This window comes from Alternaria burnsii, assembly GCF_013036055.1.
Source record: "Alternaria burnsii strain CBS107.38 chromosome Unknown 698, whole genome shotgun sequence".
In the NCBI taxonomy this organism is placed as follows: domain Eukaryota; kingdom Fungi; phylum Ascomycota; class Dothideomycetes; order Pleosporales; family Pleosporaceae; genus Alternaria; species Alternaria burnsii.
In genome coordinates, this window is record NW_024066111.1 from 1,664,702 (window position 1) to 1,690,136 (window position 25,435).

The window sequence follows — 25,435 nt, forward strand, 5'->3', positions numbered from 1 at the left end:
AGCTTCGAAATCAAACCTCAGCTGTTTCATGTGGAGAGCAAAGCTTGGAAGAAACCACGAAATGAGGTTAGTGAAAGCATGATGATGATGATGAACACCACCGTTGGAAAAAAGCGGCGATTAGAACAGCAGATGCTGTGGGGTATCAATATCGTGTTATCGTTGCTACATAGCCTCATACCACATTGCTGTCAACAATCACTCACAAATCAACGCAAACTCTTCATGTACTCTTGTTAATCTCAGCCCCTTCCGGGCGGCCTCCAGTCGAACAAGTCGCCGGCCTCCGTACTCCATGGTCCAACATCGTTGTCCACTACAGGACTCGGTAATTCAACCTCTACCCCAGCCAGCGGTGATACATTGGTTTCCACCTGCAGGCTTTGCGTCCTCTTGAACTTCCGTCTAGGATCCGTTCGCTTGATCAATGCATCTAACCCACTGCTTTTCTTCTTCTTTGGTTCCCCAGTCACGGCAGTCACGGTCGGTTCGTCCACGAGATCTGTAGCATCGCTTGGGGTTTTTGCTAGGTTGCGCTTCTCCCAATCGTCTGCTGCACTGGGTATCGGTGCATCGTTCTCACTTCTGACACGTCTGAAGTTTCTGCTCGGCGACTTTCCTGCACTGGTGATGTTTGAGCCGTCTTCAATGGGATCCGCGAGAACCTTGGCCAGGTTGTTCGGTTTTTGGAGAAGAGATGCTAGTTCGGTTGTGCTCATCATGGGGCCTTTCTTGTTTGCCCGAAGGGGATGTGGCGGCAGAGCTACGGGCTCATTATGAGGGGGTAAAGCAGAGTCTTCCTCTATCGTGGTGGATGAGGTGGGTTGCTTCTTGGTCCGCTTTGGTGGCCGCTTGGGGATGCCGCCGGTTGAAAGGGGGACTTTGCGAGGCGAAGTTGAAGACGTACGTGATCGTGCTTCTGAGGCTTCGGTATGCACTGGCGACACATCTCTCGATACTGGTATCAGTGGATCGAGCGTGGGTATGGGAGGCGATGGGACTTTGTGTGTTGGCGCGGGCTTTTCTACAATGCTGTTTCGTGACTGCGCTTTCCGGACAGTTTCCTTTGATAGGGGTGATTTTGGTCTCGCAGTCGTGGGCTTAAGTGATGATTCAGTGGATATCTTCTTCATCTTTTTGGTGATGGCCGGTTTAGACTGGGGAACGTTCTCTGGAAGAGAAGAAGATATGATCTGAGGTTGTGGAGGAGACGAGGGTACTAATAGTCGCTGATCCATGAAGCCATGTATGACTTCTGGATCTTCTAGGACACTCAACGATGGCAGTGATGGGGACTTGGAGACCCTCGCTCTTTTTAACGCAACATCGTCACTATCTTCAGCATCTGTCCTTCTTCGCTTGTCTTTGGATATCCGTCTGGACACTTCAGAGACAAGTTCTTGTGGTGGAGGATTACTGTTTTGCGACACTGCAGGCGATGGTTCCTTGCTTATTATGCGTGATGTTGGCCGAACCCTGGCTTTGAAGCTGGTCGCTCTGGCCTCGCCCCCAGCTCTTACTGTCTGTTGGGGCAAAGACTGACAAAGCAACTTTCCGCGCTTTACACCTGTAGACAACCGGAGCGATTTGACTTTGCGATTAGGAGGAGGCGAAGGCTGCGCTGGAGGTGTAGGGTCTTTGGATGGCTCCTTTATCGGTTGGACCGCAAAATCGACGTTCATGAGGCGATTCGAGGCGCTCACTGGGGGCGAGGATGGTGGGGCCCGTTGCTTTGGAGTCTCTAAAGCCTTTGCGCTTGGTATTGGCACCTTACCTTTAGGTATCTTTGGAGTTTGTACGGATGATTGCTGAGATATACTGGGTTGCGGAGCTGGAGTATGAACTACGCCAGATTGTGCCCTCGCCCTACGAAGTTTTGGTGGTGTGCTTGGGAGCGTTACGTCTGATAAATACGCCGAATGAGGGTCGGACTCGGGTTCTATCGTAATGACGGTCGCTGTCGGCGGCACAAACTTAGCAGGTTTTCGGGCATTCTTCGCTTCCGGCTGTCTTGGAGGTATGGCCGAGTCTCTCTTTGCTACAGGGCTTTCTTCTTGAGCCGGGCTGGACTCCCTCCGGTTGGAGATTGGCTGGACCGTCTTCTGCCTCTTCGGCGCGCTTTCCTCAATCTGTTCATTCTCTTTTTCCTTCCGAGCCTCGTACGGGGACTTCATAGGTTGGGCCTTCCCGATTGGCCCTTTCGGCGTTCCAAGCAGGGTATTGAGTGATTTATGGCGCAGTTGGGATGCGCTTCGCTGGGCATTGGCCGGTGCTACCGATGACGGTCTTTGGAACGGTTTCGGTTGGGAAGGAACGGTCGGGCGGGGTGGGGGCTGCTCTTTGGTCTTCTTCTCGAGTAGTTGTGTCAGGTCTGTATGTGTGATGCCCATGGGCTCGGCGACCTCTACCAGCGCGCCGTTGTTCAAAGTGAGTTCATCGCCTTCCTGCATTTGGTTGCTGTCCTTGTGGTATGTATCGCCCAGAAAGTTTCTTGCTTGGTCGTACACCATGACTCGGCTGTTGAACGTGTGGAACTTGAGATATCCATCCTGCCATCGTTTTTGCTTTCGTTTTACGTCTTGTGTGTACAGGCACCGAAATTCGGCGACCGGCGCGCTATTTTGGGAGGCGGTGATGGCTGCGATGGTCGACGCATATTGCGTGCTACGGGGGGCTGTCATGGCGTATCGATTCGGTTGAGACGCGTCGTCTTGTGCGCGGGCGACATGGAGGCGGGGTCGTGCCGGAGGGTGAAGGCCAGAGAGGTGACGGTGACGCGCCTCGGTGGGATAAACCGCGCCTGCTGTTCCGCGCGAGCACGTGGTTTAGCGTCACACACTACGGAAGCGGCTACCCAGCCCTAGGACCCTTGAGCTTTCACCGGAAACATACCAGGGGTATCCGTATCCAGTCTTTTCCACTTCAGTCATGACACGTCTTCGTGCTCGGCAGCCCAATGCTGAGTGGCCTTGCATCACCATGCCGTCTGATCCACGGTCCTTCTCGGTGCCGAGCTGAGGAAACCAAATGCGGGCACCAGGTACAGCCACAATTCGCTTCTTGTTGCTGCGACTTAGCTCTAGCAAACTAAGCTTCTCCGCGACGACTTTTACAATCCACCTTTAGACTAGAAACTGGTCTAAGCGGGCAGCGAGTTGTTGCGACAACTGGTGCGGGGCCATCCATGACCCCTGCTCACCTTCACCTCAATTACCACACGGCTTTGAGCACAGCCACCGCTAGTGGACGCGCGAGCATTACTTACTGCCTGCTGCCCATTACTTGGGTTATTCTGTCCTCTTCTTACTTCAGACCTACCTCGCACACAATTGCTGCCTTCACGTCGCAAGATGCAGCGCATGCAGAGGATTACGGGGCGTTTCCTCACCAGGACGCCCAATGAAGCCGATGTCGAATCCATGTTGAAGGACTTTAACGACTCCAAGACTATGTTGGAAAAGGTACGTCTGATGTGGCTTGTCATCTCACATTGTTCGGTCCTATGAACTAGTGGGGCCATCCCTAATCCCATCAAGTCCTACACCAGCCATCCACGTCAATGGACGCAATGCATCCTATTTATCCAGCACAGCAATCGGCTCTTCACTTGGTTGCCGAGTTTTGGACTAACTCGTCGCCCAGCTCGAAGCGTCAGCAAAGCAATGGCGGGACGCGTGGACCAACATCCTCAACCATCAACTCACTTCGGTCGAGCTACTATACACCATTTTCAAACCACTCGGCGGCGAAGGCTCCAACAGCACCCATGTACATGCCGAAACTCCTTCTGCCGTCCTGGAGCGTGTCCACGCCCTCCATGAAGCCTTTTCGGAACTGAAGACGGATATGATGGAGGAGGTCAAAGACATCGACAGGAAACTGGTCATACCGGCAAAGCTCGCTCGAGATGCATTGAAGCCCATGGAGAAGGCTATCAAGAAGCGGGAAGATGCGAAGGTCAGACAGCCTCCGAGTCGCGCTATCGGATGTACTGACAAAGCAATAATAGGTCGATTATGAGCGCTACAAGAGCCGCTGCGAAGCCCTCCAGGCCAAGAAGACGCGTTCGGAGCGCGAAAACAGCGCTCTCGCCAAACACGAAGTCGATCTCGAGCGCTCTACCCACGCATACCAGCTTGCTGACGAGAATCTACGAGAACGTCTACCACGTCTGAACGCCGCGACCTTCTCAATCCTACCGCACCTCCTAGCGAACCAGATCGTCCTACAGAACAACTTGATTGGGAACTTGTATACTGTACTGCACCAGTACTCTCACGAGCAAGGATACCCCGACCCACCACCTGAGCCGGAAGAAGTCATACCATTATGGGACTCAAACTTCACACCACTGCGCCAGGAGATGGAGACAAGCTTGGGCTTGCTCAAGACCGGCAAGGCAGTCCACATGCCGATGCGACTACCGGACAAGGGAGATACACTGACAGGCCTAGGCATTAGAAATAAGGTCATGCCTGGTAGGAGAGCCAGCAGCAACGACAGTGTGCCTACCATCACCGGAGGCGGACGACCTGCGCGACCATCCCAGACCCTTTCGTCCACTTCCGAAAGCGGTCCACCTATAAGTCTCTCTAGCAAGCCTTCATACAGCTCTCTTAGCGCCTCAAAGCCAAAGATAGGTGGCTCACCCCATCTGAGCGCTGGTCAGGACATGTATGGCCGCCGTGCCTCCTCCACCTCCCAGGCTTCCTCGTACTCAAATGGAACAAATGGTGATTCCTACTTTAACAAAACCCCTGCCTCGAATGGATCGACTCCAAGCGGTTATCCCTCATCGCCTAACCCAGCAGCAGGGAAGAAAAAGCCGCCTCCACCGCCCCCTAAGAAGATTGGATCGTTTCAGTCTGAGTACGTGACGGCCATGTATGATTTCGACAGTCTTACTCCTGGCGACTTAAACTTCAGAGAGGGCGACCGTATTCGCGTGGTGAAGAAGACTGAAAGCTCGCAAGACTGGTGGGAGGGCGAGATACACGGACAAAAGGGCAGCTTTCCCGCCAACTACTGCAAATGAGTTGGGCCGGCTTTGGGCGATGTGCGAGTGTAGGGGACAGAAGAACTTCAATGATATCCAAAACTGCATTAGAAGGTGGTGTTATGGCGTTTCAGCAGTTTTGTTGGTTCCACAAACCAGATGCAGGACGACTAAGGTGGACTCAAGTTAAGGCAGAATGAACAGCTCTTGTGTCTTGATGCAGATTGCGCATGGATTCGTGCTCCAACAGCAATAGGATGCCAGCTTGCAACACTTCCCGATAGTGTAGTTATGGTGTAATGTCAGCCATCTCAGACTGAGAGTCGACGCGAGTGACATGTCAAAGCAGACCGCGTCTCTCCTTATGGTGGTAGTAGTAGTGGTGGTGGTGGTGGCTTGGTACCTGTCCGCAGATATAAATAGTGCGCACGAATCTGCTCACCAATCAAGCTCTCAAGCTGCATCTCCATTGCCATACCAAGACTCAGCCTCGGGAGCAGTCTAGCCCCCGTCTTCAGCCCCCACATTCTAGTGCGTAGCTCCCGCGCGCCATCGAGAAGGCGGAGTTGATGCCTGCCGGTGTCATGATGCGCCTGCCTCGTGCGCGGTGTGCCTGCATATGTGAGCCTCGTGCTACAGCCGCAGCAGGCTTGCCGGCGTCAAGCATCATATAGAGCCCTGCGCTGCATTTCATCCCTCATGAGACTATCTGAACAATCGCTGATGTGCAGTATGAACGAGAAGACGACTGAACAGACTGTACGTACTGCATGATGACGTTGGAACAGTCTGGACGAAAGCTTACAGGTAACAGAGCAGCGCATTGAGACCACCCTTCTCCTCTCGTCCGATTCCACCTCCCTCCACGGCTGCAAACTCCAGCAACCCCACAGCACGTGAACTCGTGCATCAAAATGGTCATATCGACCCCAACCAGGGTCACGCTTTGGCGAGCGGGCAGCCTGTGCTGGACTCAGTCACAACCATACCGCTAACGCCGGAAGACTCTCTTCCCACCATAAGCGGCAGGAACAACGAGGCATACCTCGCCAACGATGACCCTCGCCAGTTCCTGAAACAGGATCTCGACCTCTCGCGCCTCAATCGCATACATGGACACCTATGGATGGCAGGCCGGCCGATGCGCGCTAGACCGTTGCACAGATACAGGATGCTGGGCATGGAAGTGCTAGGCACACAACAGATGGACCTACATTTGTTGAAATATTCAAACAAACTGCTAGTCAAGCCGCTGTCAGAGTGGATGCTCAGCTATGACTTTTGGAGAGAGCACATCTGCCAACCAGGCGATGCTGATTTTAACAACAATGTCAAGAGAGAAGAAGGCTGGCTGTGGAAGAGTGCCGCAGGGTTTCTGGTGAGCTATGTATGGCTCATCACTACACCACTCGACTTGAAGATTGCACACGAATGCACGCTCCTACCAAGTTTCATAACTTGGCACTGGTGGAAAGACTTTGTGAGGGATTTCATGCACCATGTGGATATCAACACGCTACATCAGGTGAATAAGCGGTATCAGTTCGGCGATCTGAGGTTAGGAAGAATCAACAGCACCTATCGGATACGGTATGCACATACGCACTTTGTTAGAGGATATCTGTAAGTACATCCTTGCCGATGGGAACAAGTTGCCATAGAGGCTTTGATAGGGTATATTGGCTAACAATTTCGCATAGCTACGGATACAATCGCTACGTGATCTTCTTCCAGCGAAACTTCTCTTGGATCCTTATCGTATTCGTCTTCTTCAGTCTCGTCCTTTCCGCTATGCAAGTCGGTTCAGGCCTCAAAGAACTCGAAGATAACTATGCATTCCTTCGCGCCAGTTACGTTTTCGTTGTGTTTAGCATGGTACGTATCAAATCATCGATGATACACAAGAGAAAGTAGCTGACCCTCTATGCAGATTTCCGTAGTTGCTGTGCTTGCATTTGTGACTATCGTCTTTATCGGCATCTTTCTCTTCAACATGGTAAAAGCGATTGCGCACGCGGCAAGTGAACCAAAGAAGAGGACAAAAGCAGCCGAGCAGAAGCAAGAGGCGGGTAAGAATGTATGATAAGCGTTTTCGTGCACTATGCATCGATGCTGGCGTTTTGTTCCTTGATACCCAATGTCTTTTAGATCTAAACTCTAACTTATGTAAACACTGACTAGCTATCCTCATCCTGCCTGTTTTCCTTGCCTCTTTCTAAAGCCGCAGGCTTCACGTCTTGCCCTCGCTTAGAAAGCCACGACATCACAGCATAATATCCCAAACCTAACCCCGCGGCCACCACCGACCCAGCCGATGGAGCAATCATAGCCACCCTCATAGTCCTGCTGAACCCCCTCTTCTCCGCGTCGTTTGCGATCACAAGTGCTGACCAAAGCCCCGCACAACTATTACACAAAGCTGGCATCAAGATCCTTTTCATCATCCATTTGTAGTTCCTCTGGTATTTCCACCATAGACACAAACAACCTAATACGCCTGTGCTGCAGGCCAAGGCAGAGAGATAGAGTAAAGGAGGAAGTTGTACGATTTCGGGTTCTGTATCAACATAATGTCCTGGGCAATCCGAATATTCTGGATATTCTATGCATCCTGTGTATTCGTCTTTTGCCCTGGGTTGCGGGAAGGCTGCTGGGAGGATGATGTAGCCTGCGAAGAGGGTCGAGACGAATACTAGCGCAAGGAAGCTGTGGGTAGAAGGAACTGATTCGGAATGGTCAGGCATATTTGTGTAGCGGGGTCGTTCTGTTGTGGTATGCGCGTTGGGTTCTCTCGTGGGAGGTTGGCGTTAGTGTTACGTCATCGCTCCGGCGCGCTATGATGGCGCGCGCTGCGTGATCTCTACTGAACCGTCTCGATCCTCATTGCATCAACGGCCGATCGTCTTCCCGTCTGATATCTGTCTCAACACTCACGGAAGATAAGTGGTAGCGAACACAATCGCTGAAGAAAGCCTGCAGAAACTGAGGCTGCTTTGAAGAAGAGGTGAGCGTAGCCGCGAAAGCGCGACTTGATCGCGACGCGAGGTAAGTTTCACACTATCCAGCCATTCCATAATAAATTAAAAGAAGCAAAAGAAGCAGCCCCGTTCGGATTCAGATATTCTACAGAACGCTGTAGCAACGAAGAAGAAGAATCTCAAGCATAACGTAATGGCCGTCGAGAAACCCAGTGCAACGTCCTCGCATGCAGGCCGTATTATTTCTCTTGCGGCACAACATGATACTAGCTCCCATGAACTGCGAATTTACATTGTATAGGCAGGTAGGTAAACGCCCTGTTGGGCTGCGCCGCGATCCTTCGCCTCGGCCTTCCCTTTACCGTTCAACAAAGATCCTTGCGTTAACATATACACCCATGTCGTTCTGTACCAACTCTGTGACTGCAGGTCCCGGCATGCAGACAAACTGATTATTTCCGCGCAAATTGCCAAGCGAGCAGTAAGGTGTGGTACGATTACAGCAACCAGGTACAGTCGCTATGTAGATGGCGAGACGGACCCGATACATGTCCGTCTCACGAGCTTGTATAGACCCAAGCGATGCTCTCGATTCTTAGAAACCACAAGACTAACTTTGTCTGATTTCCTCTCTCGATTCCTGTTGTTATTGATTACTTCATGGTATATTTGTTTGTTCTCCTCAATCATGGCGAACGGCGTTGCTCCAGAGTCTGTAATTGTATGTCCCAAGTACTTTACTCTACTTTTTTCCGTCTACTAATGCACCTGAAAAGCCCATCGAGGGTACTCTTCTGGCTCTCGCGATGCTTGTGGCGTCTGGTCGGCTGGTTCCCCGCTTTCTGCAACGACAATATCCCACTGTCAGCGATAGCCTTCTCATAGCATCTATCCTAGATGCCATCGGGCTCTTCGTCACCGACTATCTGACATACATATGGGGAGGCATGTCGGACGATGTACCAGAGCCATCGACAGCTCGTGTGATTGCGCTTAAGAAGGTAAACCGGCAGCTTGGTAGCATGGATCAGACGGAACAATTGACACTTATAGGTACAATTCGCCGGAAATGCATTCTACGACACCGGTATCTACTGGCCAAAGCTGGCCATCCTCGCGCTGTACTTCAGACTCATTCCGCCAACGATGCCGTGGTTGCGAAAAGCACTCTATGCGGTAACCTTGTTTACCGGTACTGCCATGATATCGACGTTCTTTCTTGACACTTTCTGGTGCGGGCGCCAGGTCTCTCAGAATTGGTCTCCTGATGAAGGAGCATGCAACACCTTCAGTTCAAAAGAAGTTTTTCGGATCGATTGGAGCCTCAATGTCACATCAGATCTGTTCAGTACGCCGCAGCATACCATTCACGAAGCACTTTGAACACTAACTTCGGAATGATAGTTTTTGCTTTGCCATTTCCGCTTCTTCGCTCACTGCAGCTTCGCCGCCGCCAGATCTGGGGCCTTGTTGCAACGTTCTCACTCGGTGCCGTTACCATAGCCATGAGTATGGTCCGCTTTGCAACGATAGAGGTCATATATGCTTGGACCAACGTCTGTAGGTTGATGCAATCTATCACATTACGACCCAAAATGACGTTTGTCTAGATGTCCTTTCCATGGCTGAGATGGCTGTCGCGATCATGGTGGTTTCGTTACCGTCGATGAGATCCTTCCTGCGACGTGGCACCCTATTTTCCTCCAACAAGAAGTCGCGTTCTTCCGAGTCTCGTACCTATGGACACCAAACACCAGCATCAGGTTCGCACAACTTCTTGCGACCTTCCAGAAGAGGCAAGCACAGCGTTCGTGTACACACCGATGAAGACTCAGGCAGCGAAGTGGAGCTTAATACCATGGCAAGGAAGGATGTGATCTACGAGACTCATCGCGTTAGTGTACAGTTCTCGAAATCGCAGGACGAAGAGCACGACAGCTCTGCAAAGTACCCGTGAGAACGGTTCAGGGGGTTGGGTGTTTGCAGTAGAGCTGTAGTTAGAACCATCCAAGGCAACAAGATTTAAGGGATCGGGCTAGGTCCATTTGTACAAGTTTTAGCAGCCGGACCATCTCAACATTAGACATATGGATGGATCCTGTGCCGTCGAGCAGGCCGCTTGCATCGAGCCGGAAGGATCGCACCTCATTCCGCTGACAGCGGTCCGCACAAGCCACCGAGCGCCACGTCTGATGGAAGACTCCTCCAACCGAGCTGCAACTGTATATCACTCCGTGAACCCAAGAGTCCTCACGCACCTCAGAAAATACTTGTTACCTGTGCCGCAATCCTGCCGTTACTCTGTGGGTCGGCATTGGCCGACGGCTTCGCCTGTGGGAGGCCTCGTTTGGCAAATTTCACCCACCGGTTCGCCTAACCGAACAGGGGATGACACCTTCAATGCTTGATCTTGCTTGTTGCTAACAGCCAAAAGCTGCGCGAAAGCAACAACGACGTAGGATTTGCATATACTTGATCGACGTGGAACAATCTACTACGCCAAATGGAACATGAATGATATGAAACCGGATGCGATCCGCCTAAAAAGCCCTTCCCGCTATCGACCAAACCCACCAAGACGGTACAGCCGTCGAGGCACAAGGGTTGTAGTTGGGATCAGTCCATCTAACACGGCTCCTGAAGCGCCTCGATTACAGGCAGTTTTCCGCGCGCATGCATGCAGGGCGAACGAGCCAATATGCATCTTGACAGTCCAGGACTGATGTCCGGTAACAGTTTCGCATGATAGGCGGCACAACTGTACGCCCAGAGATGTCTCCAGTAGCTATGGCATGATGTATGTTCGGCAAAATATAGTACCCTGCATGGAATGGAATGTGGTTCATATACATACGCCTTGCAATTCTCTAATCAAGCGAGCGAACCACTCTTCGTTGGCTTTATCCTTTGTTTCGCAAGTGTTCTGTCACACTACAGCAGCGAAGATGGCACACTACATTGACGGAAAAGACTGCATGGTAAGCCGATGTCATAGGAAACACTACTACATGATTTACTGGAAGATCACAATGCTGACAAGTCGTAATGTAACAGATCTCGGAATGGATCCTCCTGATTTTCGCATACCTATTTGTTGCTGCGCGCATGTACACGCGTTTGTTTCGTCTCCATTCGAAGTTGGACGCGTCGGACTACCTATTGATTGCATCTGCGCTGGTTGCTTTGGGACTGATCATCTGCGATACGCTCACATACAAGATGGGCGTTTTGGACAATTATGAGACGTCAGAGAAGCTTTCAAAGGTAGTTCGACATTAGTTTTATCGTACTTCATACTCGGCTAACCCGCTCCGCAGATCTCTTTCGCCTCGAATTACTTCTACGATGTCGGTATGGGTTTCCCGAAACTCAGCATGCTAGCCTTCTACTGGGCGTTCTTCAACCTGTCCGGTCACCCGGGACTGCGCAAGATGCTCTTTGGTATCACGGCCTTTGTCATCGCGAGTTACCTCACTATCCTCTTCGACGACACCTTCTTCTGCGGCACACCTGTATCTGTGCAATGGTCTCAAGAAGAAGGCGCATGTTCTGTCTTCTATGCGCCAGAGCCGTTCATTCTGAACTTCACTTTGAACCTGGCTTGCTATCTTGTGGTTTACGCTGTTCCTGTGGTGCTTTTGGCGAAGGGTATACTCAGGTCGTCGACCGGTGTGGGCCTTACTTTCGCGTTGGGAGCGCTTACTATTGCCTCTGGTATCGTGCGCTTCGTCTGCCTCAAGGTTGGGACAGGACAGGAAAACCTTGTTTGTAAGTCCACCACTTTAGCATCACGCCTCGTGTACGCTACATTCAAGCTAACGTGTTCACTCATAGATCCTTTGAGTATGGTAGAGATGACTCTCTCAATCATCGTCGTTGCGCTCCCGGGACTGAAGCCGCTTGTCAGACAAACAAAAGTATAGAAACCAGATAATCAGTAGTTGGTGTTGGAATAGTACGTATATGATCAAGACGGGTAGAGCTGAACATAAAATGCTATATGACTTGTATATTCAATCATAATGAAGATTCAGATGTGTCAAATGGTTGTCCCAGCTGCAAAGTGCATCACATCTTGATTGTCTGGGTAAGGCTGTTGTTTAAGCTCTTGTTAGCGGGTCGAGTGTAAGACACCCTCCAGCTAGCGCGGTGAGGTTTGCAGCCTCGCGATGCGTGCGGCAGACGTTTAGTTGGTCCTCGTGCCACGCGCAATCCCAAAGAAGAGGACTCCGCCTTGCCAGGGTCACCCACGACATAGCGAGCATTACAATTCCACTACCTGATCTTTAGGATCTCGTAAATCAGGGCTGTGGCAAACACAATCCAGTCGCGGAGGTCTACGAAGTGATTAGTTCCAGTGGTGAATTTTCAGACGAGAATTTTCGCGGTTTAGCCCGCACTTCGATATCGATATGTCGCCAGAACAAACTGGCAGATGCGTTGTTTGCTCTGGACTTAGGAAGAAGACTTTGATTCTGGTCGGGGGGTGTATGCGGGCTGGCAATATCTTCACGGTGTTATACACAAGGGAAACGCTATTCGTGTTACGGCTGAAAGGCGATGAGTGTCTTTTCCTAGGTCAAGCCATGTCGACGGCATTATGCACGGTGGGCTTGTGAAGGATCCCGAACAAGGAAAACGATAAGAGCAGCAATCCGGTCTTATGCAAACGAGCGGCGATAGCCTCTTCTTCACGTGCGGGCGCTAGCTCTTCAATGGAAGCTTCGCCCCCGCGTCTCTCCACACTCCAATCTCCACTATTCGGAAGCACGAAACCTACAACAAAGCAGCGCGTGCGGTGGGCGATTTCTCGGCGAAGTATACGCCGATCATCATTGCAGCACTCTTCCACGGTGTTCTTTTAATCTATCGCGTTCTTGTCGCGTCGCTAACAACCCTGGCCCTTAATATGGAAAGCGGAACATCAACGCGGAGACGTCATGGGATCTCGCGCGGAATGAAAAGGACAGAACGCAAGAAACTGAATCATGGATATATAATTTGGGATGGTAACGCAGTACGACGTGGCATTTGCATACAGTCAAAACGCTGAAACTTCCACTACCACATAATCTGATCGCCCGGCATCGCTTCACCTCGACGCACAGGAACCCGATCGATTGCAATATGAGATTCCTCTCCCTGCTATCACCAGCCCTCCTGGCAGCGACTGTGTATGCCGCCGAAGACGCCTCATCCTCATCCTCCACACCTCCAGCCGCAGCCTCTCCAGCGGCTGACGAGCCAACTCCTGTAGGCGCACTCTGGACCGCACAATGGGACAGCAACACCCTGAAACCTTATACCCAACACTGCCGCAACAAAAACACCTACAATGCCAAGATCTACAAGCTCAATGAGCTATATCCTGATCTAAAAGAGCAAGCACCCCAACTCAAAGTCTTTTACAACAAGCAACTTTACGCCGGCTCCTGGGCGGGCATCGACGTCCACGGTACCGGGCGTGAACTCATCAAGATGAATATGGCAGACATGCCGTACAAAGTACGAGAGTGGCTCAAGCGCGAGTCGCTACAACGACACTACAGCGTCCAGGACGATATGGTTTTCTTTGCACCAGGAGCGATTTACCCGATACTGCCTTTGTGGGTTGACGATGCTGACGAGGGTGGAGAGGAGTGTGAAGGTGTTTTTGATGGTTTGGAGAACTACTCGAACGAACCGAAGGACGGAGCTGTGATTGGGAAGATCAGTCATACGAACACGGGGGATAAGGAAGTGAAGTTCACAGTCGAGGCGTTGAAGGTGAAGGCTAAAGACGGAAGAGATGAGCTGTGAAACATTACTTGACGTTCACTTTCTATACTCCTACTACTCTCAAGAATCTATGTTACTATATCATTTACAATTTTCATGCTTTGTTACCATCGCATCACTATCGAGCATCATTAAATTACTTTTTCGATACCAAATACCATATGTGCCACTCGATTTCTCAAGTCGCTGCAAGCTAATTTCTTTTACCTGACTGTCTCAAACACCAGTTCTTAGGTCTTGCTTAGCGAAGCCTTAGTTCTTTAGGTCAAACTCGCGCTTAGACCTAGTCTCGGCCTTAGACTTCTTTCCGCTTTTGTCCTTCTTGCTCTTGCCTTTCTTGACCGATGCTTCATGGTAGTGGAAGTCGATGGGCGTATCCATGTTGCCGAAGTGAAACTGGAATTGTGGCTGAAGTATATGAGGATGTTGCAGCCAGAACAATGTCGGGTGGAGGCTGAGCTGGCAATTGGTTCTGGTACAAACAGAGCAAAAAGCAGCACAACAGCGGTCCATCATGTGCACCGATCTCCGCTCTACCACTAGTGAGCAATCAATGGAAATTGACAAGCCTCTGTATCTGATCTGCAGCTAGTGACCCCATGAAATTAGTATTCTCAGTTTTTCACCCCTGTGTGTAAGTACATAGAGTTTCATGTTCTCATACATGTTAGGACATACGAATAAATTGTTACTGACGACAGCGCTCTCGTCCCGGATCGGACGAAAATAGCATCTAACATATGCTTCAATGATTACCAAAGCTCTCACTCGATGCGTTCATCTGCAGAAGGTTTCCGATCAACATAATCCCCATGAGCATATGCGTCAATAGTATGCTTCGCAAAGCTTCTCGCCGGAATGCCTTCAGCAAACATGATATCCAGTTCCTCATAAGTCCGTCCCTTTGTCTCCGGGAGCCGGAAAAAAGTCCAGATGAAGAAGATAGATGCACCTCCTCCCCAGAAGAAACCAGTCTTGCCCTTCCAATCTCCCGCAGTAGGGTTTAACATGTACGGGTTGATGACGTTGGTCACAATCTGGGCGATGTAGTATGTGATGCGAGCCAGACACACACTCTTGCTCCGAAGACGTGTCGATGAGACTTCTCCAACGATGGCATAGCAGATCGGACCTACGGTCATGTAGTACCAGAAAAGCCAGATGAGCATCATGGCAGCTTGAGCATAGTTTCCGCCAGAGGAGTCACCAGCGCCCACGCTAATGAAACCGACGATGAATAAGATGGTCGCTAAACCACCAAGTCCCCACAGATAGAGCTTTCGACGACCAACATAGCTCATGAGGATCCAGGATATGAGAGTGCCAACGGATGCCATGCCGAGACCACCAACCGACATCTTGAATGAGATCGAGTTTGGGACGCCGGCTTGGACGAAGAAGTAGGTCTGATTGTCGTTGTTTGGCGTCAGTATCTGTCTCACATGGAATTCACACAGTAATACTTACTGGCGTGCCTCCCATTACCGAACCGCAGATAGGCTGTGCTGCGAAGACCATGCACGCGATCTCAGTACGACGGCGATCGATGCCCTTGAAGCATTGAATATATGACGTATTCTCCTCGAGGGACTTCTCCAGTTCATTCGTGCGGACCATCATGGCTACCTTTTGCTTAGTGAGGTGTCGTTGCGAAGAGGAAGAAAGCCGCGCGATCATCTTCTCAGCCATTTCGAGGTTTCCTGTACGAACGTGGTACCACGGCGACTCAGGTGCCATCCAGAGAATTGCAAAAAGAGGCATGGGCCATGCCCATTGAATGGCAAAGGGTATACGGTACGCCCACTGCGTGGTATTACCAGAGAACGCTGACTGCACACCAGCAGAGATGAGCTGACCAAAAGCCCAGCAGAGATTGACGTATACTGTGAGGTAGCCTCGCAAAGCTAGAGGGCAGACCTCGCTGGCGTAGGCAGGTGCCATGGTAGCAAAAACACCCCAGGGTATGCCGCAAAGGAACTGGCCAACGAGGAGGACGGGGGCGTTGGGCGCGAAGAAAGATATGAAGATCAAAGCACATATGGCTGCGAGCGATACCAGCAAGACCGGACGATAACCGAACCGATGGATAGAGTAGCCATTGGCGAAGGCTCCGATGATCGTGCCTACACTAACAGCATTGCTGAGTCCATTCTGCCACGATGCCGTTATCTCATACGTTCCAGTACGATCATTGAACTCCCCATACTTGCGCGAGAACGATGGCTGTGCAAAGAAAGAACTCATCAAGACGATGTCGTATCCTTCCATGATGATGCAGGTGGATAACAACACCGACCAGAGCACAGCTTTAGGATATTTCCGCATGGCCTGGACTAATGTCATCTCGTGCTCTTCGTCCGCAGCCGCTCTGGCCTGGTCGAAGACCTCGTGCTGTTCCATGGTTGCAGCCTTTTCGTCCATGTCTGCCATGATGGATTGGGATCGGTATGTGCTCCAACGATATTGAAGAAGTGGAAAGATCTTGAGGTAGAAAGAACAAAGATGAACGTAGAGAGCTTTATGTTGTAGGTAATATTAGTGGAATCAAAGACATGACTATAGTATACATAGTTGGGCATCTTCTCGAAGCTAACCAATCGATCATGCATGGAACATGGCTGCTACCCCAGGTTTTCTCCACCGGAACACGAATACCCCATGGGGTTTGTGCTGTACTAACTTTAATCCTGGTCCAGCCCAGTTCCGGTGGAGATGATCCTAGGCGCGGCATTTTCCATCAGCACACGTGCGGGGCCCGGACACTCTACCGGTAGCGTAGATCCTTCACTAATCACCCCGACGGAGAAGCACCATGTGTTCCGGAATCTGATATACCGAGGGACCCGAGTTGCGGCTATCGCGAGGCATAAAACGTGATACTACTATCATTGGTGCTCAGCAAAGATTTGCTTGAAATGACAGAGGTGTTGCAGAGATCATGATATGACAAGCGGAAGCTGTCAAGAGTGAGATTTGAAGAACTGCCATCTCAGCAAGACAAGAAGAGGTATACAGAATCTGTGAACTCCGCATGGCTTATGCCGCGAAACATTTCTCATTGCGCCTTTGCGAGAAGATGCAGTAGGCTTATATAAGACCTTTCGATGCCCCACGTATAACATACATCTTTGGCAACTGATGGAGAACTGTAGTCGGAACCTGACGCATGCTCAGTGTCTTTGGCTAACAAAGATATTCCTTCTCTTGCAATACGCATCGGGGCTGCTTCATGTTCAAGGCTGCCGACATTGGCGATGTAAGCCGACATCTTATGCCCCATCCGCACATATGTTTGGACTAGCTCATCGTCTAATGGCCGATCAAGGTGGAGGAATGATGGCTCTGGCTCTTCGTCAGATTCGGAGGCGATAGCTTCGACGGCTTCAGGAAGTTGCATGCAGATACAAAAGGCCCAGAGTACGAGAGTCGCAATATAGACTGCATATGGCTCGAGGAGACTGCTACAGCTGTACCTGCGGATGTGCCAGAACAGAGCTCCACAGTGTACCAAGCAAAGTCTGGCTTTGCAGTGATCTCGAATGACCCACTGTAGAACTTGAATACGAGCTGTAGCAGATGACTGGCTCTCCCTATCGCTCTGGATGTTTGCTATTGACGCAGAGCCCGAAGCAAACTTTTGTATAGCGCTAGTCGGAGCCAGAATGATTAGACGAGCTAGATGCAGCTGGAGAATAGTGTGGTGCTCGAAACCCGAGTGGCGAGCGACCTTGCTATTCGCAGGCCAGTGTAGAACATCTAAGCAATCGCAAGCGCTGTTGCGCCACTTAGTTGCCAACCGCGTTGTCGGTAACCAATCTTGCTGTACGGGTGACATGACGTTACGTCGTTGTGGTATGGATGTTGGTGTCCACGAGTTGAGTTGGATTCTATCCCTAGCCAAAATATCGACAGTGTGTCGGTAGATGGTAGTGACAAGCAATCCCATGCTAAACTCTCCGAGGCCAGTTGGTAGCCGCTTCTCAACATACATCATCTCCAAGGCCTCTGTAAGCGTAATATCAGGATTACTTTTTGGGTTTTGTTGGATCAAGGCTGGATGCTCCCATACGTCTTCATGACATGGCAGAGCTGTAGCGATGTCTTCAATTCGAAGCAGAGGTTTGGCTTGAAACTCGTAAACGAACAGAGTATCAACAGTCTGCTACAATTAGCCTCTTATCGTTCGTGACAAATAAGAACGAGTTACCCATATCATCATCCCAGTGCGGATTTTCGACTCTTTCACCTGCCATTCAACATGAAGATCATCGTGGTCAAAATTAGTTGTCGTTTTGAAGTTGTAAGGTCTCTTCGACTGGACGAGCAATTGAAGTGAGTGGCAAGCTTCGACTAAATAGTGTCGTTCTACCAAGGCGCGTTCAATGAGAGCCTTTCTGCCAGAGTGAAGCATGCAAGCGATGTTCAGGATACCGGCCTGTAGGACAGATATACTAGGGATGATGTCAAACTGAGCTGGACAGCTAGGTACGTAATCGACGTCCTTGTCACCTAGTGCAACCTGCAATTCTATACCATACTTGCAACGCGTAAGGATTGCGCCTAGTAGGTCGAAAAGTTGTTCACTCAGTCGTACATGCTGTGATAGCTGCAAGTATCTCGAGCCGACGACCGAGACGGCGAGCAATAAGAGCCAGCTCTTAGAAGCATCGAGGGCGAAAGAAGACCGCCTCAAGAATGGGAAAATGGGATGGAAGCATTCGAAGTATTGACGAACGGACACGGCCACTTGTTCATGCGTAGGTAAGCTCGACGGGTTTACTTCGATGAGGGACTTGCGACTTTCAGTAGCGATGCCTTCTATCAGAGATTGGTATGCTGCCAACGGACAAAGGGAGGATCTGTTCAAGGTTTGAACTGGCGTAATAGCAACATTGGCTTCCTCTTCTTCCAAATCTATGGTTTCCTCTGAGCAGATTGAATGTTGGCCTTTGCCACCAAATGGGGCCCTGGCACCAGTTCCGTCAACGTAATATCTGTTTTCCGAGATTGATGCAGATCTTTCCAAGGTGACTTCTCTTGGTGCATTTTCCGTGTTGAAGTCAGTCGTGTTTAGATGCGGCGAGGGCTGGACTGTAGGAATCGCTGGAGCTGACGGCGTTGTGGTAGCGATAGAACAGGACCATTGCTCCGCATTACCATGAGCATTTTCTCCAATGTTTGCAAGCAGCGCATCTAAGTCGATCGGGCCAGGCGAAAGCCAATTGGTGTCTGACAGACTCAAGCCAGGCAGGCCAAATGCGTCAGGGCTGACCATGGTATTGACGCTAGTGCTCCACGTCCACGCGCTCAAAGAGGACTCTGGTATTGCATCATTGAAGTTGGTTATCATGAGCTCGCCGTTGCTTGCGCGATTGGTATCATCGGGTTCTAGACTGCTACTATTGAAGGTGTTTATTGAATCATTTGTGCCAGGAGCAACCGTCCTATTTCGTGCGGCGCGGAGTGGCGGGTACTGGCAGTTGTAACCGCGTTGTGAGCACCTTCGACATTTCTGACCGCGCGAGCATTTGACCCGGTCTGCAGCGCATCGAAAGCATGCACGTGATCCGGCAAGTTGAGACGTGGTGTTGCTGTGGTCATCGTGTGCGGCGATGTGGCGGCTAAGGACATCACGGCGTGAGAAGGACTTGTGGCAGGAAGGACAGGGGTACGGTCGTTCGCGCGTGTGGATCCTCATGTGTCGTACGAGGTGCTCTTGTTTGCCAAAACATCGACCGCAGATGCCGCATGTTGCAATCGGCCGCTCTTGTGCATCTGGAGATGGCATTGCCTGGAGAAGTAGAAGCAGGTCCTATACGGAGAGGCTGGGAATATATGCCCAGGCAGTTTGGATCCAGTCGGGCAAAGACAGGCCATCCCAGTCATCATCGTGCCAGCCAAGATAGATGCGGGACAAGGCAGAGCGACTACAGCAAGCGTTACCTAGGTAGAATCGGAGCAAAGAGATGGTTGGTGTGGTTGGCAGTCGTCACGAGCTTAAGGCGGGGCTTAGCGCACGGGCTTACGTCCTTGAAGCATCAAAAGCATCCTTATATAGGACATTCACCAAATCAACCAAATTTAGTAGATCTTCAGGATTAGTTGCTATGGTTTTGGCTGGTACTGGATATCGGTCCCGCTTCATACCCGCTGGAACACTGGCATGACCTCTAACGGACTGTCCACCTCAATATCCTTTCCACCATTCCAAGTTTGCTCACCCCAAAAGTCCTTCCACTTCTGTCCACTAGGCAGAGATGGCAGATAAACCTTTGTCTTGACCTGACTCTTAGCCAGAATCGGGCAGACCAAATACTTATCCCCATACATGTACTGTTCCTCGACCTCCCAACACTTGCCATCTTCTGGAAACTCGTAGAAAAGAGCTCTCATGACTGGCGATCCCTTCTTATGAGCCTCCTCCATAAGTCTCCGTGTGTACTCACGTAAATTTTCGCGAACACCCATATACTTCTTGCAGATCTCGTATACAGCTGGGCCGTACGACCACACCTCGTTGTCCGCACCACTACGGCAAGACGGGCTATCCTTGGTCTTGGGCTGCCGTGGTTCTCGATCCCCATGTAATCGCATCACCGGACAGAACGTACCCCATTGGAACCACCGGACAAAAAGCTCGCGAAACGCTTCGTCATCTGGATTCCCGCCGTGGAAACCTCCTATGTCCGTTGTCCACCACGGCACACCAGACAGACCCATATTGAGTCCTGCAGCGAGCTGGTTACGGAAGCTCGACCATGATGATGAGATGTCGCCACTCCAAACGAGGGCACCGTACCGCTGGCTACCAGCCCATGCACATCGAACCAAGTTGACAATGTTCTTTTGGCCTTCCTTCTCCATACCCTCATAGAATGCGCGGGAGTATTCTCGGGGGTAGATATTACCAATCGCTACATTTGGACCCAGATGGTAGCGGTAGAGATCGAAGTCATAATGTCGATATTCTGGCTCTGCCTCGTCCAACCAAAATACTTTGATACCTTTCTTGTAGTAATTCTGCTTCGCTTTTTTCCACACATAGTCCCGTGCCGCAGGGTTTGTCGGATCGAAATGAATTGTTTGACCCTGGAAAGTCATGGCTGTGCGCACACCACGTTCAGTTCGAATGAGCAAGCCTTTTTCTACCATCTCCTCGTGATTTTCTGATCGTCGGTCTACGGTTGGCCAGATGGATACCATGAGCTCAATTTTAAGTTCCTCCAGTTCTTTGACCATGGCTTCAGGGTCAGGCCAGTACTTTTCGTCGAATTTCCAGTCCCCCTGCATGGGCCAATGGAAGAAGTCTATCACAATAAGGTCGATTGGGAGGTTTCGTTTCCGGTACTCTCGTGCAACTTGAAGGAGCTCTTCTTGGGTTTGGTAGCGGAGTTTGCATTGCCAGAAACCGAGACCGTATTCTGGCATCATGGGTACCTGAATAGTACGACATTAACCACTAAATCTTTAGCAGCGTGTGAGCTGAGCCTCACCTTTCCAGTTGCATCAGCATACGACTCAACAATCTGCGCAGGTGTATCACCAGCCACAACCCAGTAGTCCAGGACCTTGGTCGATGAAGCCTCAAAACTCATGACGTTCTTTCCGAATACCACATTGCCAATGGATGGATTATTCCACAAGAGGCCGTATCCGAGCGAAGAAACAGCAAAAGGTACGCTAGCCTGGGAGTTTCGGTGCGCCAGCTCCAGTTGGGTGCCCTTGATATCAAGATAAGGTTGCTGGTATTGACCCATGCCGTATATTTTCTCCTTGGGATCAAGGCTCTCGAACCGAGCAGTGAGGTGATAGTCGCCACCCAGGATAGGTTTGAACTCCCGGGCCTCGACTTCTAGAGCGCTGCATTTGGGATCGATGATGTCGCGGCGGTGACGGGCATATTCTTCCAAGAGGGCTTTGCCGCTGGTGTTTGATATTGTGATCTTGCCTCGCTTGGTAATGGTTGCTTTGACAAGGCCGTTCGTCAAGGTAGCTGACTCGTCGTTGCTGGCAATGTCAATTTTGGCAGTGATGTTGGGCTGTTGTAGGAGTGCCCAGTCTTCCTGCGGCATGGTATGCATCTTGGTGGCGCGAACGCGAACTGCGTTTTGACCCCAAGGCTCGATCCATAGTTGCTCGGCATCGTATGTGTAGACAAGGCGGTTGTCTTTAGACGCGAACATGATGGGTGTCTTGCATAAAGTTTACGGATCTGTAAGAGCGCCTCAAGCCTAGAGGGGCAGAAGGCTGTCTTTTACATTGTAGCTGCTTCATACACTCGAGGTCGAATGCACCAAAGCTGCGGTTACTCAGAATCGGGAAAGCCGCCATCTGCAATCCTCCGGTGGTACACATCTTGGGTGAGGTCATGCTACACCCACTGTGTGTGGAAGTAGGTGGAGAATGGGCTTCTCCATCGGTGTCTCCACCGGGACACGCGCCCGTGTGCTAGCTATGGAGATGTCGATCTAGCGGGGTCAGCCTTGGCACGACGGGCGCCTTGCTATCGACGCACGTTGTGCTTACTCGATCGGACAAAGCATTTCGCATTGTGCTTAAGGCTCCACCTATTATATTGTCTTAAAGTCAACCTTACTTCCGCCAATAGGTTTGAACGAATTCATGAGCCCAGTCAATTACCCCAGCTTTCCAATCTCCTAGCGACTCCTCGACGAGCCCCTCCCACTCTCTCGCTGCTTCATCTTCGTTTTTGGCCCCACCCACACCCTTTCCCAGCCACATACGCTCTTGGACCTTCCTCACGCTGCCCTCCCTCTCAATCTTGATATCTGGGATATTCGCCCCTTGCATGAGAGCAAACAAGTTGAGTATGAGGTTCGAAGACTTGCGCAGCGTGGACCAAGCCGTGTATGAGTATTCTTTGAAGATAAGATAGTTCGGGTGCTGCACGCCACCCATACCTTCAATCATCTCACGGCAAAGCTTCATAGCTGGTGCAAAGGGTTTCGGGTCTCGCCCAAGGATATAGCCGAAGTCGACGTGGAAGAAAGCGCCCGATGGAGCAAGCAAGAGGTTGTCAAGGTGACGATCGCCAACCCCAAGGAGGTATGTTATCACACAGTATCCGGCGCAAGACTTGATGTAGGTATCCATAGCGTCCTTGCGTACCCCGAGGGGAGCGCTGTCGTCAGGATTGTTGGCGCGTAGGTAGGCGAGTAGGGAACCTTTGTGTTTTTGGCACGCTGCTGCTATGCTCATCGATGGGACAAATTGGAAAGCGCCAGCAGAGGTAGAGGTAGCTAAGATACGGTATGGTGTTAGCTTTAGATCGAGATTCTCTTTGCGAAGGAGGCGGTCCATCAACGTGATGATCTGAATGACGAGTTGATCTTGACGTAGATCATCCCCAGTCTTGAAGATTATGGGATATGGATTCGATGTCGTGGTTTTGAAGGAGAGGACCATGGGCAGTAAAGACGACTTCAAGACGTTGCAGTCTTCTGTCGATATACCAGTGATGAAGACTGATGGGTCCAGAGGTAGAGGTAATGGATCGAAGTTAGTAAGCTCGTTCTTTGGGTCAGCGATTGCCTTCTTGAGACGAGCAAGCTTTGCAGCTCGGTCACCTCCACCGAAGCGCACGTCTTTTGAAATCTTGGCCAGAATGGTGAGAAGTTCGCCTTGTCGTTGAAACGTCTTGCGTATCTCAACACCTTCAGGGGTCTTCTCCAGCTCGACCATAAAGTCGTACTCGACCTTGGCGAAGAGTTCACGATGTTCTGGTTCTTGATCGGTGCTGAAGTCGCTGATCTCCACCATGAGATACCAATGCAGGAAGTTGCCCAATGTAAAGCTGTTGGCTGCACGAGTAACTAGGAAGCGCGCTAATGACGAGTCATCACCTTCGCCTGGTGCCTCGTACTTGAGCGCTTGCACTAGTTGAAGGAGGTAGAGCTGGAGCTCTTCGTCGTCTGCCTTCTTCAGTCGCTCCACAGCGTAGCTTCGCACTACAGGATGGTCGAAGTGAGGTCCGAGAAGTTCGAGTGCGTCGTCGACATCTATCTCTGCCCATTTATCGAGTAAAGGTGCAGCCTGTCGCGCTTCTCGCGGGTTCTTCCAGTTGACGCACTTGACAAACTTGGTCAGAGCTCGCTTGTCTCGTAGCAAGAAGTATCTGAACTTCCAGATATCGTCACGCTCGTGCGATGTGATCTCTTCGAGTGGTCCCTTGGAAAGCAGCAGGTTGAGCTTATCTCGAACGTGCACGTTGGGCTTGCGGTCACGGTCAAGTGAATCGGTCTGCTGGCTGCGCATCAGCTCGCGATGCTTGTCCTCGGCGGGGTTGACCCTTCGACCGACTTCAGGATCGTAAATCTTGATAAGCCGACCTGCATCTGCATCACCATATCCGATCCCATCAATGTTGATGCCCGGACCGAAGGACACTTCAGGTGGAGGTCGCAGCCTTACGTCGGCTTCGGCAGGTAATCGCAAGTCCGAAACGGGGGGCGGTGGGTACTCGACATCGGAGAAGACGATGGCGTGGTCGAAGCGGGGGAGCTCGATGTCGAGATAAAAGAGTTCCTGGTCCTGGCTATCTGTGGAGCCATTCGTGCCGTTCGTCTTGCTCTGCCGATTCAGAGCTGCTGCCTCGGCTTTGAGCGACTCTTTCCGTATTTGCATCATCTTCTTGTATACCAGAGCGTCGAGCCAGTTATTAGTTGGCAGGTCGCCCATCTCTTGCTTCTTCAGCAAGCCTTCCAGCCTTTCCATCTCAGCGACTTGCTCGTCCATGGTATTCTCAACCACCTCGGCTTTTCTACTTGTTCGCGCCGGTGGTATTACCCATGGCGTTGTAGTGTTGGTCAGGCCATCGGCTGCCTTGAAGCGGTGTATCCGGCAGCGTTGCCTACCCTTGTGCAGCGTGTTGTCGTTGTCGAAGAGGGGTATCGTCGTGCCACCAAAGGGCACGGCGTGGAGATTCGAGTCGGTGTCTTCGGCAGGCGACAGATCCCATACTGTGATGGCTATCTGGGCTGAGGCGGGGAGGTTCGCATACGTGACGGGTAGCTGGAGCCATTCGTTCCACATGCGCGCGTTCTTGAAGGACTTGTAGGCGGTCTGAACGGGGACGGTGAGGGGCTTGCTATCTGCCCATACTTGGGCAGTGACGTACAGCTCGAAGTGTGGGCTACCACCTCTACATCAGCACTCTACTCTCTCTCTCTCTCTCTCTCTCACCTGGTGAAGGGTGACCCACTTGATATTGGAAGCTCGGTGCCTTAGGTCCGGTCGCTTGAGCAAAATCGAGTAGGGTATGGGCTTTTGGTTACCATCGAGACGATCTCTAGACATGTACTTAGCACTGCTCGAGTTCTCGTACAGGGAGGCATACATGCGAACATGGACCGACAGCTCGGTCAGGTCAAGAGACGTCGCGAAGTTGAAGGCTTCCATGGTGCGCGGTGGGGGAGCTGGTGGCTACGGCATGCCATAGATGTGAGGCATGTGGAAGTCTGACAGCCTACCAGCACATGACAGGATTCGATGCGGCCTAGCAGGAACACCAGTTCATGGCGTCTCTGGGCGGGGTGAAGGAGAGACAGTTGATGAAGCCGAGCGGGTCAGAAGCTCCACAAGCCGACGCGCATGCAGGGGTCCGCGAATCGCAGCTGCGCTTTCGCGTGCTGCTAGGCTTGGCTGACGAACGCGGTCGCACTTG

General features: G+C 51.2%; 7 protein-coding genes across 7 annotated transcripts; 3 read left to right on the forward strand and 4 right to left on the reverse strand.

Moving 5' to 3' along the window:
* Positions 1-242: 242 nt before the first annotated feature.
* Positions 243-2,681, reverse strand: GT037_004723 (uncharacterized protein; the record flags this gene model as incomplete). Its single annotated transcript, XM_038929770.1, has 1 exon — positions 243-2,681. One exon carries the CDS (start codon positions 2,679-2,681, stop codon positions 243-245), a length of 2,439 nt encoding a protein of 812 aa, XP_038788042.1.
* A 669-nt stretch (positions 2,682-3,350) lies between these two features.
* GT037_004724 (sh3 domain signaling protein) lies at positions 3,351-7,079 on the forward strand (the record flags this gene model as incomplete). The annotated part of the gene is made up of 7 exons (XM_038929771.1): positions 3,351-3,461; positions 3,643-3,957; positions 4,010-4,977; positions 5,728-5,755; positions 5,811-6,619; positions 6,697-6,871; positions 6,927-7,079. The coding sequence occupies 7 exons, from the start codon at positions 3,351-3,353 to the stop codon at positions 7,077-7,079; spliced, it is 2,559 nt and encodes an 852-aa protein (XP_038788043.1).
* A 1,583-nt stretch (positions 7,080-8,662) lies between these two features.
* GT037_004725 (archaeal flagellin n-terminal-like domain-containing protein) lies at positions 8,663-11,897 on the forward strand (the record flags this gene model as incomplete). Its single annotated transcript, XM_038929772.1, has 9 exons — positions 8,663-8,695; positions 8,751-8,975; positions 9,028-9,322; positions 9,379-9,534; positions 9,585-9,868; positions 10,920-10,952; positions 11,029-11,238; positions 11,292-11,742; positions 11,809-11,897. 9 exons carry the CDS (start codon positions 8,663-8,665, stop codon positions 11,895-11,897), a joined length of 1,776 nt encoding a protein of 591 aa, XP_038788044.1.
* Positions 11,898-13,101: 1,204 nt separating this feature from the next.
* GT037_004726 (uncharacterized protein) lies at positions 13,102-13,773 on the forward strand (the record flags this gene model as incomplete). Its single annotated transcript, XM_038929773.1, has 1 exon — positions 13,102-13,773. One exon carries the CDS (start codon positions 13,102-13,104, stop codon positions 13,771-13,773), a length of 672 nt encoding a protein of 223 aa, XP_038788045.1.
* A 231-nt stretch (positions 13,774-14,004) lies between these two features.
* GT037_004727 (mfs alpha-glucoside transporter-like protein) lies at positions 14,005-16,182 on the reverse strand (the record flags this gene model as incomplete). The annotated part of the gene is made up of 3 exons (XM_038929774.1): positions 14,005-14,224; positions 14,521-15,158; positions 15,220-16,182. The coding sequence occupies 3 exons, from the start codon at positions 16,180-16,182 to the stop codon at positions 14,005-14,007; spliced, it is 1,821 nt and encodes a 606-aa protein (XP_038788046.1).
* A 625-nt stretch (positions 16,183-16,807) lies between these two features.
* On the reverse strand, positions 16,808-21,935 carry GT037_004728 (glycosyl hydrolase; the record flags this gene model as incomplete). Its single annotated transcript, XM_038929775.1, has 4 exons — positions 16,808-17,911; positions 17,960-19,225; positions 19,900-21,189; positions 21,246-21,935. 4 exons carry the CDS (start codon positions 21,933-21,935, stop codon positions 16,808-16,810), a joined length of 4,350 nt encoding a protein of 1,449 aa, XP_038788047.1.
* A 409-nt stretch (positions 21,936-22,344) lies between these two features.
* On the reverse strand, positions 22,345-25,170 carry GT037_004729 (phosphatidylinositol 3-kinase; the record flags this gene model as incomplete). The annotated part of the gene is made up of 2 exons (XM_038929776.1): positions 22,345-24,913; positions 24,974-25,170. The coding sequence occupies 2 exons, from the start codon at positions 25,168-25,170 to the stop codon at positions 22,345-22,347; spliced, it is 2,766 nt and encodes a 921-aa protein (XP_038788048.1).
* Positions 25,171-25,435: the final 265 nt, after the last annotated feature.